General features: G+C 35.1%; 1 protein-coding gene across 1 annotated transcript; it reads left to right on the top strand.

Annotated features, from left to right (window-relative positions):
- The first annotated feature begins 1,783 nt into the window (after positions 1 to 1,783).
- On the top strand, positions 1,784 to 3,397 carry LOC149260446 (GDSL esterase/lipase At4g01130-like). The gene is made up of 5 exons (XM_089459107.1): positions 1,784 to 2,039; positions 2,152 to 2,343; positions 2,467 to 2,636; positions 2,778 to 3,039; positions 3,135 to 3,397. Exons 1-5 carry the CDS (start codon positions 1,784 to 1,786, stop codon positions 3,395 to 3,397), a joined length of 1,143 nt encoding a protein of 380 aa, XP_089315233.1.
- The last annotated feature ends 12,557 nt before the right edge of the window (positions 3,398 to 15,954 follow it).

Genomic DNA, 15,954 nt, shown 5'->3' with positions numbered 1-15,954 from the left:
TAACATGAAGTTGATGAGTGACTTAGATGAAATAAATAAAATATTTATTTTTCATGACTTGGATGAAATATTTTAATATCAACTATATCAAATATTTGAATTTCAAATATTTGAATATAAAATATTATATATATAGTCGAATGATGTTGATATGATCTATTTACATCTTATTTTGAAGGAGACATGAGCTAGCATGGAGTAGATGTCTTGCATTTAAAAAGAAATTATTAAAAAAAGTAAAAATAGTGCAAGTCATAAATAACTTTTATGGATTATATGCTTGTACATATAAGATATTTATAATATGAGGGATATGTATAACTCATCCTTTGTTCAAAATGGAGCTCACACTTGTGCATATATATAATTATTATCAATTCTTTCACATTTATACAACATAAGTAGGAAAATGTGCTTCCATAATTTTAAATCTAGAGTAAGCTAAAGTATGTACACCTCTTAAGCTTTTTATTCAACAAACAAGAGATTTCATATACCATTTTTGGTATCCTGCACCAATACAAATCAAATAATATTCACATTAAAAAAATTACATTTCTAAAAATTTAATCACTTTAAATTTACCCAAAATTAATATAAAATTATTATAATAATATTTATTTTCCATATTTCTCCACCCCTCTTTTAGATAAATCCAAAATTATTTTACTTTACCTTAATTTCCCATTTTTTTTTCCAAAACACATTAAAATAATGTCTCTGTTAGGATATATGATAAATGTCTCTCTAGTTATATGATAAATTCAAATTCAAAATTAAAATGCAAATTATATTAATTTTCGATTAAATAATTCAAAAGGTATATTAAAAAATATTAAGATAAAAATAAGTTCCCAAACATAATATCATAACAAAATATGTAAAACATTTTTAAAAAATTTCATGGATTTTCGTGTAAACATATGTTTCTTTCTTGAGTTGTTATTTCCAGAGAGAAAAAACTTCGTTTGCGACATACCCGGGGCTCATTCGCATCCAATGTGATGCCCTTTTAGGCTTATACTGGTCACGTGTTTCAAGATTGGGGTTCCAGTGTTGAAAGTTTGGAGGGGATTGGGGCATTGGATATGTGGGGTATTTAAATTGTGTTTTCAATTAGGGCACTGTTTAGTTTAATTTTTTTCCTTTTATCTTTATAAATATTCATAATTAGGTGGTATTAAAATTTAAGATAAGAATAAATTTTGTGAAATAAGAAGATTTATAAATGGGTTAGAGATCACAAACCTCTGTGTACTGAAATTTCCAACATTAAAATTTCGTTTTTAAAGATGGTGTCGTGACATTTCCAATAAGATGTTATTTCCAAAGAGCAATTATAATTCTTTATCTATTTAATTTTCTCAAAATTTGGTTCACACGTTGAAAGAAATTGCTTAGATATACATTACATCAGCTAATCATGTAAAGTTTGACAGTAGGTATTGATTTACCCTACTAAATTATACCATTTATTCCTCCCATATGGACAATTTGATCATAAAAACTATTATTGTAACAAATTACCTAAAATTTTCCTTTCCTTTGACTCCCAAAGCCACGGTCCATCCCATTGAAATTTGCCAATGAATTCTATAAATGCATCACGATAACGAAGAATATCTACAAGGGTTCGGATCACTATATCTTCTGTCATTCTTGTGTATCAAGCTCTCAGCCTGTCAACCTCAACGCTCAAGACATTGCTTTCTGATCGTTTGTTTTCTTCTTTCCTTCTATTGAATTTTATCATCGTTGTTGCGTTTGTATTCGATCTTCCAGAATGGATCGCTGCTACTCTCATCGATTATTGCTTTTACGTGGGTTAATTCTGATGGTATCCCTGCTGCCAATACCTTGTCACTGCCGCTGCAACTTTCCTGCAATATTTAACTTCGGAGATTCGACCTCTGATACCGGCGCTATTCACTTTGCTTTCCCGTATCACGAAGCTGCAGAAAATCCTCCCTATGGACAAACCTTCTTCGGTAGACCTGTATATCGCTATAGTGACGGGCGCCTGTCTATTGATTTCTTCGGTGTGTTGTTAATTGCAGTCCGCATTCAATATTTAAGTATATTTTCAATTTTCAGATCGCAATATACCGAACATTGATGAATTTATGATAATGTTTTTTGATTCTAATACAGCGACTGCTCTGGGACTACCATACCTGAGTTCATACATGCAGAGTGTGGGCTCTAAGTATTGGCAGGGAGCCAACTTTGCAGCCTCTGGTGCAACTGCCAATGACATCAATTCCTTCATTGCTCCAATTTCTCTGGTTGTTCAGATCAATCAGTTCAAGGTATTCAAGCAGCAGGTCACGTCTGGCACATCAGGTAATTAAGACAATTTTCATGGCTAATTTACTATAAATTCTAACAAACACCTATGTAGAGTATTGTTGCATCTAATGTAGATGGAAACATTTGGTTGGTATCATTTTTCTTTTCTGGGTATAGGTGCTCAAATCTCTCTTCCAAGAGCAGATGCATTTGAGAAGGGAATTTACATGATAGAAATAGGAGGCAATGACTTCAGCTATGGGTACAAAAATCTCAATTTGAGTCCAAGTCAGCTGAAGCAGAGCCTTCTTCCCAACGTGACCAGATCTGTTACAGCTGCTGTGCAGGTACTATTGATCTCATTATTATATCAATATATAGATTGGGCAGATTGATAAAAGAATTGTTGATTAATAATTTCAAACTAATATTTCTCATAATTTAACTACTAATTGTAAAATATCATGATGATTGTGCAATGGATCCAGGAGCTATACAATGAAGGTGCGAGGACAATTTTAGTAAAGAACGTTGGGCCTCAAGGTTGCCAACCCTTCTGGCTCTCTCTTGCCCCTAATGATTTTGACAAGAATGGCTGCTCTATTTCCTTCAACGATGCAGTCCAATACTACAACAATCTGCTCAGACAAAGCCTTTCAAACCTGCGAACGCAGCTCAACGGTGCAAATATCATCTATGTTGATAATTACAACATGGTCCTTGACTTAATAACTAATCCTTCCGCCTATGGTGCGCACTGCAAACTTTATCAATATAGATCATTTTATTGTGTATATAGATCATTTTATTGTGTTATGATCTAACACCGATGTGAATGCATGCAGAGTTCAATCAAACCACTAGAGCTTGTTGTGGAGTGGGAGGAAATTATAATTATGATGCCAATATTTGGTGCGGAAGCACTGGGATTATCAATGGCAATGTTGTGAAGGCAGAAGCCTGCGCCGATCCGGCCTCTTATATCATTTGGGATGGAGTTCACTGGACCGATCATGCCAACAGACTGATCACCGAAGCGATACTGGGAGGCAAATACTTCGAACCTGCATTCTCCATGGGAAGTCAGTGTGATCTACAGCCATTTTGATAAACATTGAATTCATTAAGAGTAAAAAAAGAAAAGAAAACAGATTACAGAGCCGAATTCGAAGATGAAAGATTTCGTGAATTTTATGGCCTTGCAATATCTCAAAGTTTCCTTCTTCCTCATTTGTTATGAGCAGGGTGACACTAGACCGTACTGTTTTTAATCCGACATGCGAATATGTGAGCTGTCTTTCCAATGAGGGCATCAGTTGGTGTAAAAATCTGTTAGCTTAGGACAAAACACGCGCGCGGTAGAAATTTGAATGCTCCAGCGATGGATTGTTTTAATTTTTGTAGTTGTCCTTAAATTAAAATTATCTAGCCTTTCTTATTTATCAACTATCGAAATATAAGAGTTTTTTTTCCAAAACAGAAAAACGCTTTCAGATTAATAAAAATGAGAAAGTACAATAAAACAGAAACGAGAAACTATTAGTTCGTCTAGAAATAAGAAAATATAATAAAACAGAAACGAAAAACTATTAGTTCCTCCTGTATTTAACCAGAAACAATTTTATACCCGATAAAATACAAGTTCTTATGATGATTAATCATTGCTCTAACATGCAGTGTTGGATAATTTCTATTACATATTTCTCAAGCAGTTTTTAAATCATTTGCAAGTGTATTCAATTAAATCAGAATGTGTGCAGATCGTAGAAATGAACTAGAGGCAAATTATTTGATGATGATATTGTTTGGATCTGAGCTGCAACTTTTTTTTTGAGAGGTTATCTGTTTCTTTATTTTGTCACGGATAGATGTGAGTAATGAAGACAGAGTTGAAAGCTTGGAGTAGGTTTTAATTCAGCATTTCCATGTATTTAGGTTTGATGAATTTATTCTGTCTTTATTGTTTGCTCAATTTATAATGGATTTGCAGGACTTGAATGCAACATTTTGTTAGACCAAATCTATAATGGATTTGCAATCCAAAAAAAATAAGATTTAAGATTTCAAAGACAAAATACACAGAAAATGACTCTAGAGAGCAAAGAGCTCTTGTCCTGAATTAGATAACATGTTAAGGAAAAAAAAATACTCATTGCATTATGTAGGACATTTTAATGCAACATACTCGTCCATATATGTCACAACTAAATGGTGTTTTTAAGTAAAATAATTAGATATTAAATATTTTTTAGCCAAAATCCATTAATTGTTCCAACTACATAATAAATCATATTCCGTAAAATATTTTAAAAATAAAAGTGAAATAAACCTGAAGTAAAATTAATTTTTTTTTCTCGATAAGTCTATGCTAATTATATTACAAAAAAACCAAAATTACAGCAATTTTTTTTACAACAAGGCCGTGGCCCTGCGTCTCTAGAGAGATTTTCCCCATGACTAACCATTCAGAGCGACATTGGTGCAAAAAGGGACCAGTTTTTCTTCCTTCCGACATAACCAACATCTAAATCGACACAATAGACATATGAGCCGACACAGTGGACACATAAGTTGACACGGTGGACACATAAGCCAACATGGATGACACGTAAACTGACACTGTGGACATATAAACCTTCACGGTGGACATAGACCCAATAACAGACAGACAAAGTGAGCAGAAAGAGTTGGACAGAGAGTAGCGTTGGCAACGAAAACAGAGTGGCTTCTGAGCTATTCCTCATCGGTAGTGTGAGGCTCATCCGTCGCTAGACCTTTAAGCTTCTTGGTTTCCTCCGTATCTGAGCGCAGCAACTTCTGAACCGGCTCACTGGGGCCAGCATCTTCAGCTTGAGTTGGTCGCCTAAAATCAACTCTGGGAACTTGCATGTCAACCCTTGGCACCGTCAGGTCTTCCAGTTGCCCCCTGAGATTGGTGCAATGCTCCACGGTGACGGAGACGATGAGCGTGTTGTTCTCCAGCGTGCAGGGTATCCGATAGCGAACAGCCGGGTGCTCCACATGTCCACAGTCCATAATTTCTCCCCTGCCTCTTTCATTGCGACGGCCTGCTGGTCTGCTTGGGATTCTGTTCTGCTCAGAAGTTATTTCCACTGAGGAGGAGGGCGAAATGGCAGGCCTCTGAGTGGCAGAACGACCCCTGGAACCGCCGCTATGGAGCTATCATACATATATCTTTAGAGCTCTATGATTGTGTAATTTGTACGTAAAGTAATTTTTGTTCGTAGGCACTAGATGGTGGGAAACAATGTTTTATTACATACAATATGACTACCATACTATTTAAATTATTTCATCTATTTTACTTTTTTTGTAAGTTGTGTTTTTGCGAAAATATACATGACTCTATACATACATCACAAAAGACCTTCCTATCACCAATGACTCATACATACATCCATCTCCCAACCAAGTGGGGATATATCAATTGTTTATATATGTCAAAAACAAGAAACATGACATCATCCATCCCATGCATAGTGGGGTTACAAATTAGGTCTTTTTTATGACCGTTACTTTAAAATATATAATCTACAAATCAAAGCATGGAAACTATCTTGCTCAAAGAATACAAAAATAATTCAAATGTTAGACCAATATGACAACATGCAATTAAGTTTGTAAGCCAAAATAATAGTACTTGAAAGAGTGGGATTTTGATTTTATTTGGAGCTATCATAATAGATTATTGTGGAGATTGTTATGATAGCTCTCCATTTACTTATTTCTGATAGTTCCTTTAATGATCCTACTGAAGATATTCTTTTCTAATATCTTTCTACTCGTACTCATTCAGTTTCCTTGACTTGTAACATACCAACTGTCCCTCCTATAGCAGAACTCCACCAAGTATACCCTTGGCGGGCGGTTTGATTACCAAGTCCGGGTTAGGTTTCTCGATCTGTAGTGGATCGGAACCGGGAACTGAGGTGAGACCAGGGAGAATATTACAAACAACATGTGGATATGATTGGCCAGCGTGCATGTTGTATTGGATGGAGATTATTTGCCCAACATGCTCCTACTAAATTGAAAATGGTTTTTTTTGTTTATTATTTGGGCCAAATATTGTAGTAGCAGCACTAGTGCATTAACTATGCTAAGGTCCCTCAGGTCCAAAAAGATTAAAATCTAGAGGAGGGATAGCACTTCCGGTCGCTTTAACGAGCTGGAAGGCCAAGGACTCGGCAATCTTTTCATATTTTACGAGTCAGATGAAAAGATCTCCTTGGTTTGCATATCTTTATAATTATTTAGCTATAGGGAAGTTACCATCATACTTATCTCTTTGAGAGAAAAGGAAGTTCTCCTACATTCAGATTCTTCATGACCAAAGTTGTTAAAAATCAAGCATTCTATTTCATTTTCAAGACTATAAATGTCGTTATAGGAACTTTTCTTGATTCTTGTTACCTCCCATTGATTCCATGCTTCTCTAGTCATGATGGTTTTGTAAGCAGCACATTGATCAGCCTATGGCACTCTAGCACACAGTAAAGCTGTAGTTGATAGACTTACCAAGTATGCACACTTTTGTACATTATCTCATCATTTTCAAGCCAATAGAATTGTTATTTTATTTGGCCTGAAACAGTATATTAAATAGCAATCTGTGACCCAGAACCCAGTGAGAAACTCTCGTTTCTCCTTCAGCGCGACAGCTGTGAAGAGGTTTTGCATTTCAATGCAGGTCCCGTGAAGGCTACCTGCGCTAAATGTCAAAACCCCTGTGTTGAGGTTGCGCTGAACCAGTTAGGATTTTATTGGATTACTTTATTTGGTGATACACATAAGTTTGTTAGAAGTTGTCAGAAGTGTCATCTTTTTGATATCTCTACCCTTATGCCTAACATAAGAGATACTCACAAAACCATAGAATTCAAAGGAATGTTCCACAATGTCAATCAAAATACTTCTAGTACCCTTGATTATTTAGTCAATCATATTATTAGCAATTCATATGGTCTAAATTGAGATAGGTTACATCATTAAGTTATCCAAAAAATAATAATAATAACTGTGTTATTTCATTCCCTTCCTTTTTGGTCATTAACCTTTTCTATTTCCTACCCTCATTCAAACTAGTTGTTATCCCTAACAAACCACAGCAATTCACAGAAGTTCTCCACCAGAAACTGCTCAAAAACAAGTCAATTCAGGATCAATTCAGTGGCTCCACTAGCTGTCTGCGCTGAATGTCAAAGCCAACACTGGCTACTCGATTGTTACACATCATTTTGTGGCGTTAGGAAAATTACTATTAGTTTGGATCTTTCGCTACCCATAAATGTGTTACAAAGAATCCTCTTGTAGGGATAGAAGCAAAACTATCCCAAAGAGAATGACATTCCTAGGTCCCAAGGCTCGAAAAAGTATTTTTGTTTCTTCCTGCCTAGATTGAGATTTCTATCACATGGGAAGATGCAGAATGGTTGTTCCATTTCCGAAAATAGGTCATAATAGGGATTTTGAGCAATATTGACTAAATATCGGCTCAAGCAGAGGAAAAAATTGACTAAGTCTGGGTTAGAGCTTTTTAGTGAGAAGAGATATAGGTTACTTAATTGTAGGTTGAGCTCATATCGAGCAAGTTGTACTTGAAGGAGGACAACTTGAAGCCAAATCATTGCATGCTATAGGAGCACGAAGAAATTGGCCTCAGGTAAGTGCAAGTATGACTCCTGAACCTCCACCGCAGCCATGCCTTCTTAGAATCACCTTGGTATGCTGATATAATTCATGTATTATTAAACCTGCAGGCTCCTACAGGGTTATTGAGAACAAAGAAAAGGTTTTTAAAGATGAAAGCTTCAAAATTCTGTATTGTAAATGATGCTCTTTTTTGGAAAAATCATGAATGCATTTTTGGGAAGAAGACAACTCCTTAGTCTTCTGAAGAGGCTGTGTGCCTTGCACATGGAGAGAAGAATCTTACTCAATATTCTTCGAGAGGAAGAGGAAGATTGGACCTAAGGTTACAATGAGTGTGATGAGGCCAATTCACAAATGTGATATCATTGGACCCCAATCAAAACTGCGCAAGGAAATAGGAGGCTTGGAGGGCTTGAGGAAGATATATTCTATGCTTTCCCTGAAGGTTGAATACTAAGTTACTAAGGTGTTCTTTTCTATGGTGACTTTAATTTGTTTATACAGATCAACTAGCCACTATCGCTCAACTGAAAAGAACTTGCTCGAGTTTCTTGTTGTTATGAGGAAGATTGTGTACGAAAGCACTCGAGCCCAATGGGAAACTTATGGAAATGCTTCAATGCGTATGCTTCGTGTAACTTTTCATTTTTTAAATAAAAGGTTACCGTTTTTTTCACAGATGGGTTATTTAGACCATAGAATGTTGCACATCCTCTTCCTAGGATTTGTTGTAGATTGGTATGTCAATCATGAGTGGAGTTGATTATACTTGTTTTACCTGCAAATCTTTAAGAATTTTCCTGAGCCACACAATTTCTTTTGTTGCTTCAGTTGCTAACACGTATTCTGCTTCTATTGTGGAATCTAGACCATCTTGAAGGCAATAAAAACCTTGTTCAAGACTTCTCATATTCAGATTTCTAGCCCCCAAATGCCATTGGTTGTCAAGTTGCACATGAAGACATGGAAGCTGGCACCAATATTTGGCATTGATTCAATTTATCTTCACTACCTAGACATATATTACAATTGTTTGGATCAACCGTTTTTCCACCTTTGCTTGTTGCTTATTTGTTTCTTTTAGATTTTTATGTCTCTTAAATCTACTTAAGGGAATGAAATAACACAGTTATTATTATTATTTTTTGGATAACTTAATGATGGATATTACCTCTGCTAATATCCAACCGCTTTGTTTGCGAAAATGCTTGTAATATCTTTCCACCTAAGTTGTGTTCTGATTGCAACATAGAAGATAAGTTGAATAAGGTATCAATCCTTGTGGCAGTCACTTATATTACCTAGAGTTTTTTCTATGCATTAGAACCTATTACCTACATTTTGAATGGTTACCAGAACTAGTGAAGAAGTTTAAATATTTTGGCCCTGTATATGTTAATTTATAGAAATGTACTTCAAAGAAAACCCAAGTGCTTAGAGAGGGGTTGATGACATAAAATTGAAAACCCAAATCATGGTTACAATACTTAAATATAAAATGCGTCAACAACAGTGGTTCGTCACTAGTGACATTGTGAGAACTTCATTGAGCCTTATCATAAAAGGATAAGTAATTGAATTTTTGTTTTGATTAAAAATAATACTGATTTTATTAGTATTATGTTGCTATTTTATACATGTTTTGAAAATTGTTAATCGCAAAGTGTCGCCATTGTCTTCATTTTGTCTTGAAAAGAAACTTGTTAGTAATGTCGCTTTGAAAAACATATTACATATTACCTTTTGGTGATGGCATTCTTCCAATGACATCTTCTTGGTACTAGTTTATGTGTACATGTATATGTGCATAAAAAATTTGATTAATGAGTTTATTTCTTGAGCCTTTCTTTACATGTAATAGAGGAATATTTATTTATGTGTACCTAGAGGATACATGTAAACAAAATGGAAAAAGAAAGATTATGTATTCTTTTTATAATAATCAGACAAAGAATCAAAAAATTTGGAGGAAACAATCGTGAAAGGAATTAAGCATAGAATTGTTTACACCAAACTATATATATAATAAAAAAAATTAAAAGGTCCATTATCATACCATTTCATATTTTTAGTTAAACCACCATATATAACCATCACAATGTTTTCCATATGTTTTCTCATTTCCAAATATTTTGGATGTGTGAAAACATGGGGTCATGGAAAACATTATGATCGGAGAGAATTGCACTCTAGATGAGATTTTTACCTTCGTTGCTCTCTTCAAAGAATTATGCAATGTTTTTTCTTGGTCCCACGAAGAAGTTGTAATGATGGAATTGGCCAAACTACATGAAAAAAACTCATCCTCAAGTAAGGTATTTCTTATGAAGCGTCAATTTAATATGAAGATGTCAAAATTTAGAGAAAAATTGGCTTTAGTCTAATCACAAATTATATATATATATATATATATATATATATATATATATATATATATATATATATATATATAACTTGTAATTTTTCATTATGTATGTTACATTTTTGTAGGTATAAAATGAATCAAAACTTACTTGGAACCATCCTCTGGATCCGTCCTTTCCCGGCATTCAACAATATTCCTCCATCACCAACACATGGATATCTCAAGCAATAGTGCATTCTAGCAACAACAAAATTTTATTATCTATGAGATGGGTAAACATTTTAGTGCATTCTAGCAGCAATACAATTTTATTACCTGAATAAACATTACTTTTAGATTCTATACCAAACAAAAATTCATAAGATGCCAATGAGATAATATTTAAATAAACCTTAGTATTCAACACATTCATATCAATTAAGAATTCATTCACCAACACTATAACATTCCTTTTTACCCATGTGCCTTCAGAAAAGTATTTTCCATAAACCGAGACCTGGTTATGCACTTTAATGTTAATTAATGAGTTAGTTGCCAGTCATTAATGGAATAGGGTTTTGTGCTTATCAAAGAGCCATTTCACGTAAGGTGGTATCTTTTATATGTCTTCAGCATTTAAAGCTTTCCTGTCACCTTTTCTTTATCATGACTCTCACCTCATTTGTAAACTGCAGGAACAAAGAACAACTCCATTTTGATCAGGTGTGTATGGAGTAGCCTTCTGCCATGCTATACCACACTTCTTACAGAATTCTTCAAATTTACACATTTCTAAATCCACCATATGAGCTATTGAAACATTTTACAACCCACAAGCTACTTCCTTTGACATAATTTGAAAATCTTATTGTAACCAATAGTCATTATAAAACCCTCCTTCTTATATCTTTATAGTCATTTCAAATGATATTATGTATATAACCCTTTTGAACCTTTGATTCATAAAAATCATTTAAAATCAATCATGATGGTTAAAGTGGATAATTCTTAATTTCTCCCTAGTTTCTATTTATTCATCCATAATCTAGTTTAGAGGATTCTTAATTGACCTATGATCCCGATTGATCTCCCTGCCATTTCTTCCATGATCCAGATTGAGGAATTCTTAATTGTGTGCCCTAACAATAAATTCAACCCCTTCTTTCTTTAGGTGATATTTATGTTCTCTTCTGTAAAAGACTGCATCTATATCATAAAGATAAGGACTCCTTAAGCCACCTGTTGCACAGAGAAACTGAATTGCAGCGCAGGTAGCCCTCTCGAGACCTGCATTGAAATGCAGAACCTCTTCACAGAGCCTGCACTGGGGCAGAAATGAGACTTCTATCCGGGTTTGAATCCCTAGATGGAGTTTGCATGGGAAACGCCTTAGGAGAGCATCAACAATTAGATGGAGGAAGGGCAAGGTCATTGGGCGTGGAGAGTTCTTTCTTTTTTACTAAAGATGATTTTTGTTCTAAGTATCCAATAGTATGAGAGAGACAGAATAATGAGAGAGAGCTCCAACTCTGAATTGAAAAAAGGCTACCCATTTCGCCGATTAGTTTTGCAATGTTCTCCGTCACCTTGGCGAGCCTCCAGTGTCTCGTGGCTTTGCATGCCTGAGTACCTCCCTGAATTTTCTTTGCGACCGAAATAACCAGTGACAAGTCGCCTTCTTAATCATTCTATGAAAGTTGTCACTAAGCAGCCCTTACCCTCTGAATCCTTGCCATCTTCTTCCAACCAGCCTCCCTTCCCAGAGAGGCTAGTAATGGAAAGAAGTGAGCCTATTTATGAAATTGCAAATTGAGATGGTAAACATGCCAGTTTTCAGTTTGTGTGACCTTACGGGTGCTTTGGAAATGAAATATTACAAGGCACTAGAAAATATTTGATATGAAGTGCATACGCAGCTCAACACGTGTTCTCCTATGGGCCGGGATGATTAGTTCTCCTGTGGAAACTATGGAATAGGATGATTAGTTCTCCTGTGGGTTGGGATGATTCAAGGGCCCAGTGAGCCTCATGATCCAATATCAAATTCCTAAACTTCTCATAGAGGTTGTCCATGTTAAATTTTCCACTATCACACTTGCTCTAACTCCTCCATACGAGCTTGGATTTGAGTGTCGTTTGCACAGTTGGAATCAGGGCAACGTGCACTTCAATTCATGATATCCATAATGGTAACTAACTAACATGTTTACATCATAAGCTCATAAGAATTTTTTGTTCATGCATAACAATCACATATGTACGATCAGTCTAGATTAGTGCGACACCCTCTTTTGCATGCAAATACATTTTCAGGGAGTGGAACACAGCTGTTGACAACGTTTCCAAAGAAGCAGCGAACATGGGTTCGGGCATCTAGATGATCTGGGAACAGTGAGATGGATAACACTATCAATACATCACCGACCTTTCATGGATATCACTGTTCAATTTTCTATTGAGTATGTAGGCTTGTTGGAAAGGTCTGTGAGTCTACTTTCCAACCCAACTGGAATTTTTGAATTTGGTGGTCATTTGCCCCTCCAAAATTGCAATCTCCCAAGACTGCTTTCTGCAACTCAAAAATGTGGCAGAAAGTCAATTTTTGCTTGTTTTTTGATTATTATTATTATTATTATATTTAAATAATAATAATAATAATAATAATAAATCGGCCATGGTTGAACTTTGCATTGTGACAAAGATTGTGCCATTCTTGTTTGGTGTTACGTATATTCTTGCACTGACCTCTTTTTACAACTTTTCTTTAGCGAAAATGACTATTTTTGTCCTCTTTCTTGAAATACTTTCCATTCCTCTTTGGCAACATAACCATCAGTGCACAACATGGTGTACGGGATGAATTTCACCTTGTCACCCGAGATTATTGCTCAGGCCACTGGGATACCAAATGTAGGGGAGGAATGGAGTAAACGCCAGCAGTTAGACAGATTTCACTATGAGCCATATATCAAGCTCGGGTATATAAGACACTTGACTGCAGTTTTTACTTGGATTCCCCAAGTCTCTAGAGTACACAAAATCCCCTTACTGAATCTCAACCTCAACTGGTCTCAGTGGTATGAGTCCAATTTGGTACTACTGAATCATCAAAAGAAACCTATTATTAGCCATAAAAGGAATACATCTAACAACAACCTAATCTACAAACTGAAATAAAATTCATAATTCAAATTTCAAAGTATTTATTTGAATAATTTATAAAACCATTTGTTTTCAAATCCATGTGTTATTTCCAAATTCTATGGCTTGTTTTCTAAAATAAACCTTGTATTTCTATAGAAATTATTGTAATTCTATAGGAGAACCCATAGATGTTGTCAATGCATAAATTAGTGAAGGTGAGGTGAAATCACATATGTGAGACCAATAGTAGCTTATGGAAACCAAGATGAACACTTAGGCATTCAAAAGTGTAATTTCACAGAGAGGCACTCTACAACCCAATATGGAAGCAATGTTGCAGTGGTGTAAATGTTTGTCCCTTTAAAGCTCGCTAAACCATCGAAAGCGACTAGAATCATATTTTTGTCCTTTTCTCAACTCTTCAAACATGAAAAGGCAAAGTATCTTATATTTATTAAATAAAGTTTTCTTGATATTTGATGTGCCTTTTATTAATGGCATATCTATGTTTTATATCAATCTTAAATATTCATAGTCAATATTTAACTATGACAATATGATAAATGGTATTAAAGACTCACCCTATTCTTATCATTAATAGATAGGTTTTTTTCCTCAATACATATCCCCATATATGACTGGATGTAGTATGGTATTTCTCCCCCAGTAAAGCCCCAGTTCTATGTGTTCATTGACATATTCATGTAAAATGTTCATGGATCTATGCACTTGTATTGTACTATCCTTTGGGTCATTTAGCCATGAGCAGTATATAAATTGCCAAACCTTTTAGTACCTTTAACATACCTCAGAATCCTTTTTGCTGCCTGCCAATGTGCTTCTTTTGGCCTCTCCATGAATCTAGAAATTAAACTAACATCAATAGTCACAACGATCACAAGATTTAGGCTTAGTCGCACTCTAAATCTGTGACCAACTGACTTTGGGAAGGATCTAGCGACCTAGCTGGAAAACTTAGTCTTTTACGGGGTTCTTCTAGATTGTGACCTCTTTGAGCAGATCTCAACGGTGCAGGAGGTTTCGCACATTTATGTTATTGCAAGCTCAAACACTGCTTATTGCAAATGCTTCTCCTACAAGATATCGATCAGATCTTCCACCAGCCCTAATTCATTATTATTACATTCGATTTCAAGCATTGTTATTATTATACAAATTAAAATATACAAACATTGAATGGTCAATGAAACTGTTGACACGTCAAGGCCACATTTGCTGGAGCGTTTTATTTCCTGGAGGAAATGAATGGACGTCGACGGAAAGAAGAATGACTGCAAGCCATCTCTTCGCACCTATATCGACTGAACGTTATTCCTTGTTGTTTCGTAATATGTTCATACCTTTCCTTATTGCAAAGGTTTTCCATATTGTCAAAAAATCAAAAATTAAAAAAATGTAAAGAGGGTATACCCTAAAAGAAAAATCAAAGGGTAAAAAGAATAAAATGGTCAAAACGAAGTATTTTAGGAACCAAAATTTCACATCAAAGAAGGATAGAATAAAATAACATAGACAAAATGTTGCATGGTGTTTACTTCTTAAAATAGTCTAAAACACCAGGAAATCTTCTTATTACAGGCACAGCTAATTGAAGCAAAGGAAAAAGTGGAGCAGGCAGAACAGCAATTGTTGACACAACAACAATTAAACAATCAACTAACTCAACAATTCCAGGCGGAAAAACAAAGGATGCATCTCTCACTGGAATCATCTTGTCCTATTCGTGAGTCATTGTCATGCACGAAACAATAGAGGGAATATGGATTCAAAAATTCTATATAAACAGGCCATGAGAGAACCAAAATATGAGACAATGTTATGTTGGCCAAATTTTTATCAAAGCAAACCAACACTCCATTGTTGAAGCCAAAGAAAGTAAGAGAATTAGCATGTTGGCCATATTGGTTCTAAGAAATCCATTGTCTTAGTGAGAGGAGACTATTAGTTCAGCCAATGAAATACGAGTTTGGATCAGCCATTCTCATTATTCTCTTGTAGGATTGTGTAGTGGAGGTAGGCAAACAGTGGAGGAGATTTGAGGCATTAGATCTGAGCTAGTTTGAGTGTAACAGGTGGAGATAGTACTGAGCCCCATTATCAAGTGTTGGGGCTAAGGACCTTTGATTTTTCTTATAATTTGATCTCCTAATTATTGCTTCTTGATATCTCATCATTCACTCATTGTCGGCCTTCATGTTCATCATTTATGTTGGTAAATTCTACATTATTTCAAATTATAAAAATAAGGAATAATAAAGAAATAGTCTTACCCGGTTTGTTTGCGAAAATTCTAAATGCAATGAAAAATGCAAAATGATGATATTTTTCTTTTCAATCCTCTTAATTTCCAAATGAAATGAAAACTAAGATGCTACTAAATCGCTGATGAAATAAATCGCACACAATGATTGCTATAAAGGTTCTACAACACCCTTCTCAGTGAAATCCTTCAACCCAAACTCATCCAACAAGAACATTATCCA

Source organism: Pinus tabuliformis, chromosome 6 (genome assembly GCF_031772625.1).
Source record: "Pinus tabuliformis cultivar Carrire ecotype Pingquan chromosome 6, CPIR1, whole genome shotgun sequence".
Taxonomy (NCBI): Eukaryota; Viridiplantae; Streptophyta; class Pinopsida; order Pinales; family Pinaceae; genus Pinus; species Pinus tabuliformis.
This window is presented reverse-complemented; position numbering and strand designations above follow the sequence as displayed.

What these genes read in the sequence shown, in the direction of transcription:
- LOC149260446 (XM_089459107.1), top strand. Translation starts at nt 1,784, where the DNA reads ATGGATCGCTGCTACTCTCATCGATTATTGCTTTTACGTGGGTTAATT. An exon ending in GGTCACGTCTGGCACATCAG is followed by an intron (nt 2,344 to 2,466) that starts GTAATTAAGACA and finishes TTCTGGGTATAG; the next exon opens with GTGCTCAAATCTCTCTTCCA. An exon ending in AACTAATCCTTCCGCCTATG is followed by an intron (nt 3,040 to 3,134) that starts GTGCGCACTGCA and finishes GAATGCATGCAG; the next exon opens with AGTTCAATCAAACCACTAGA.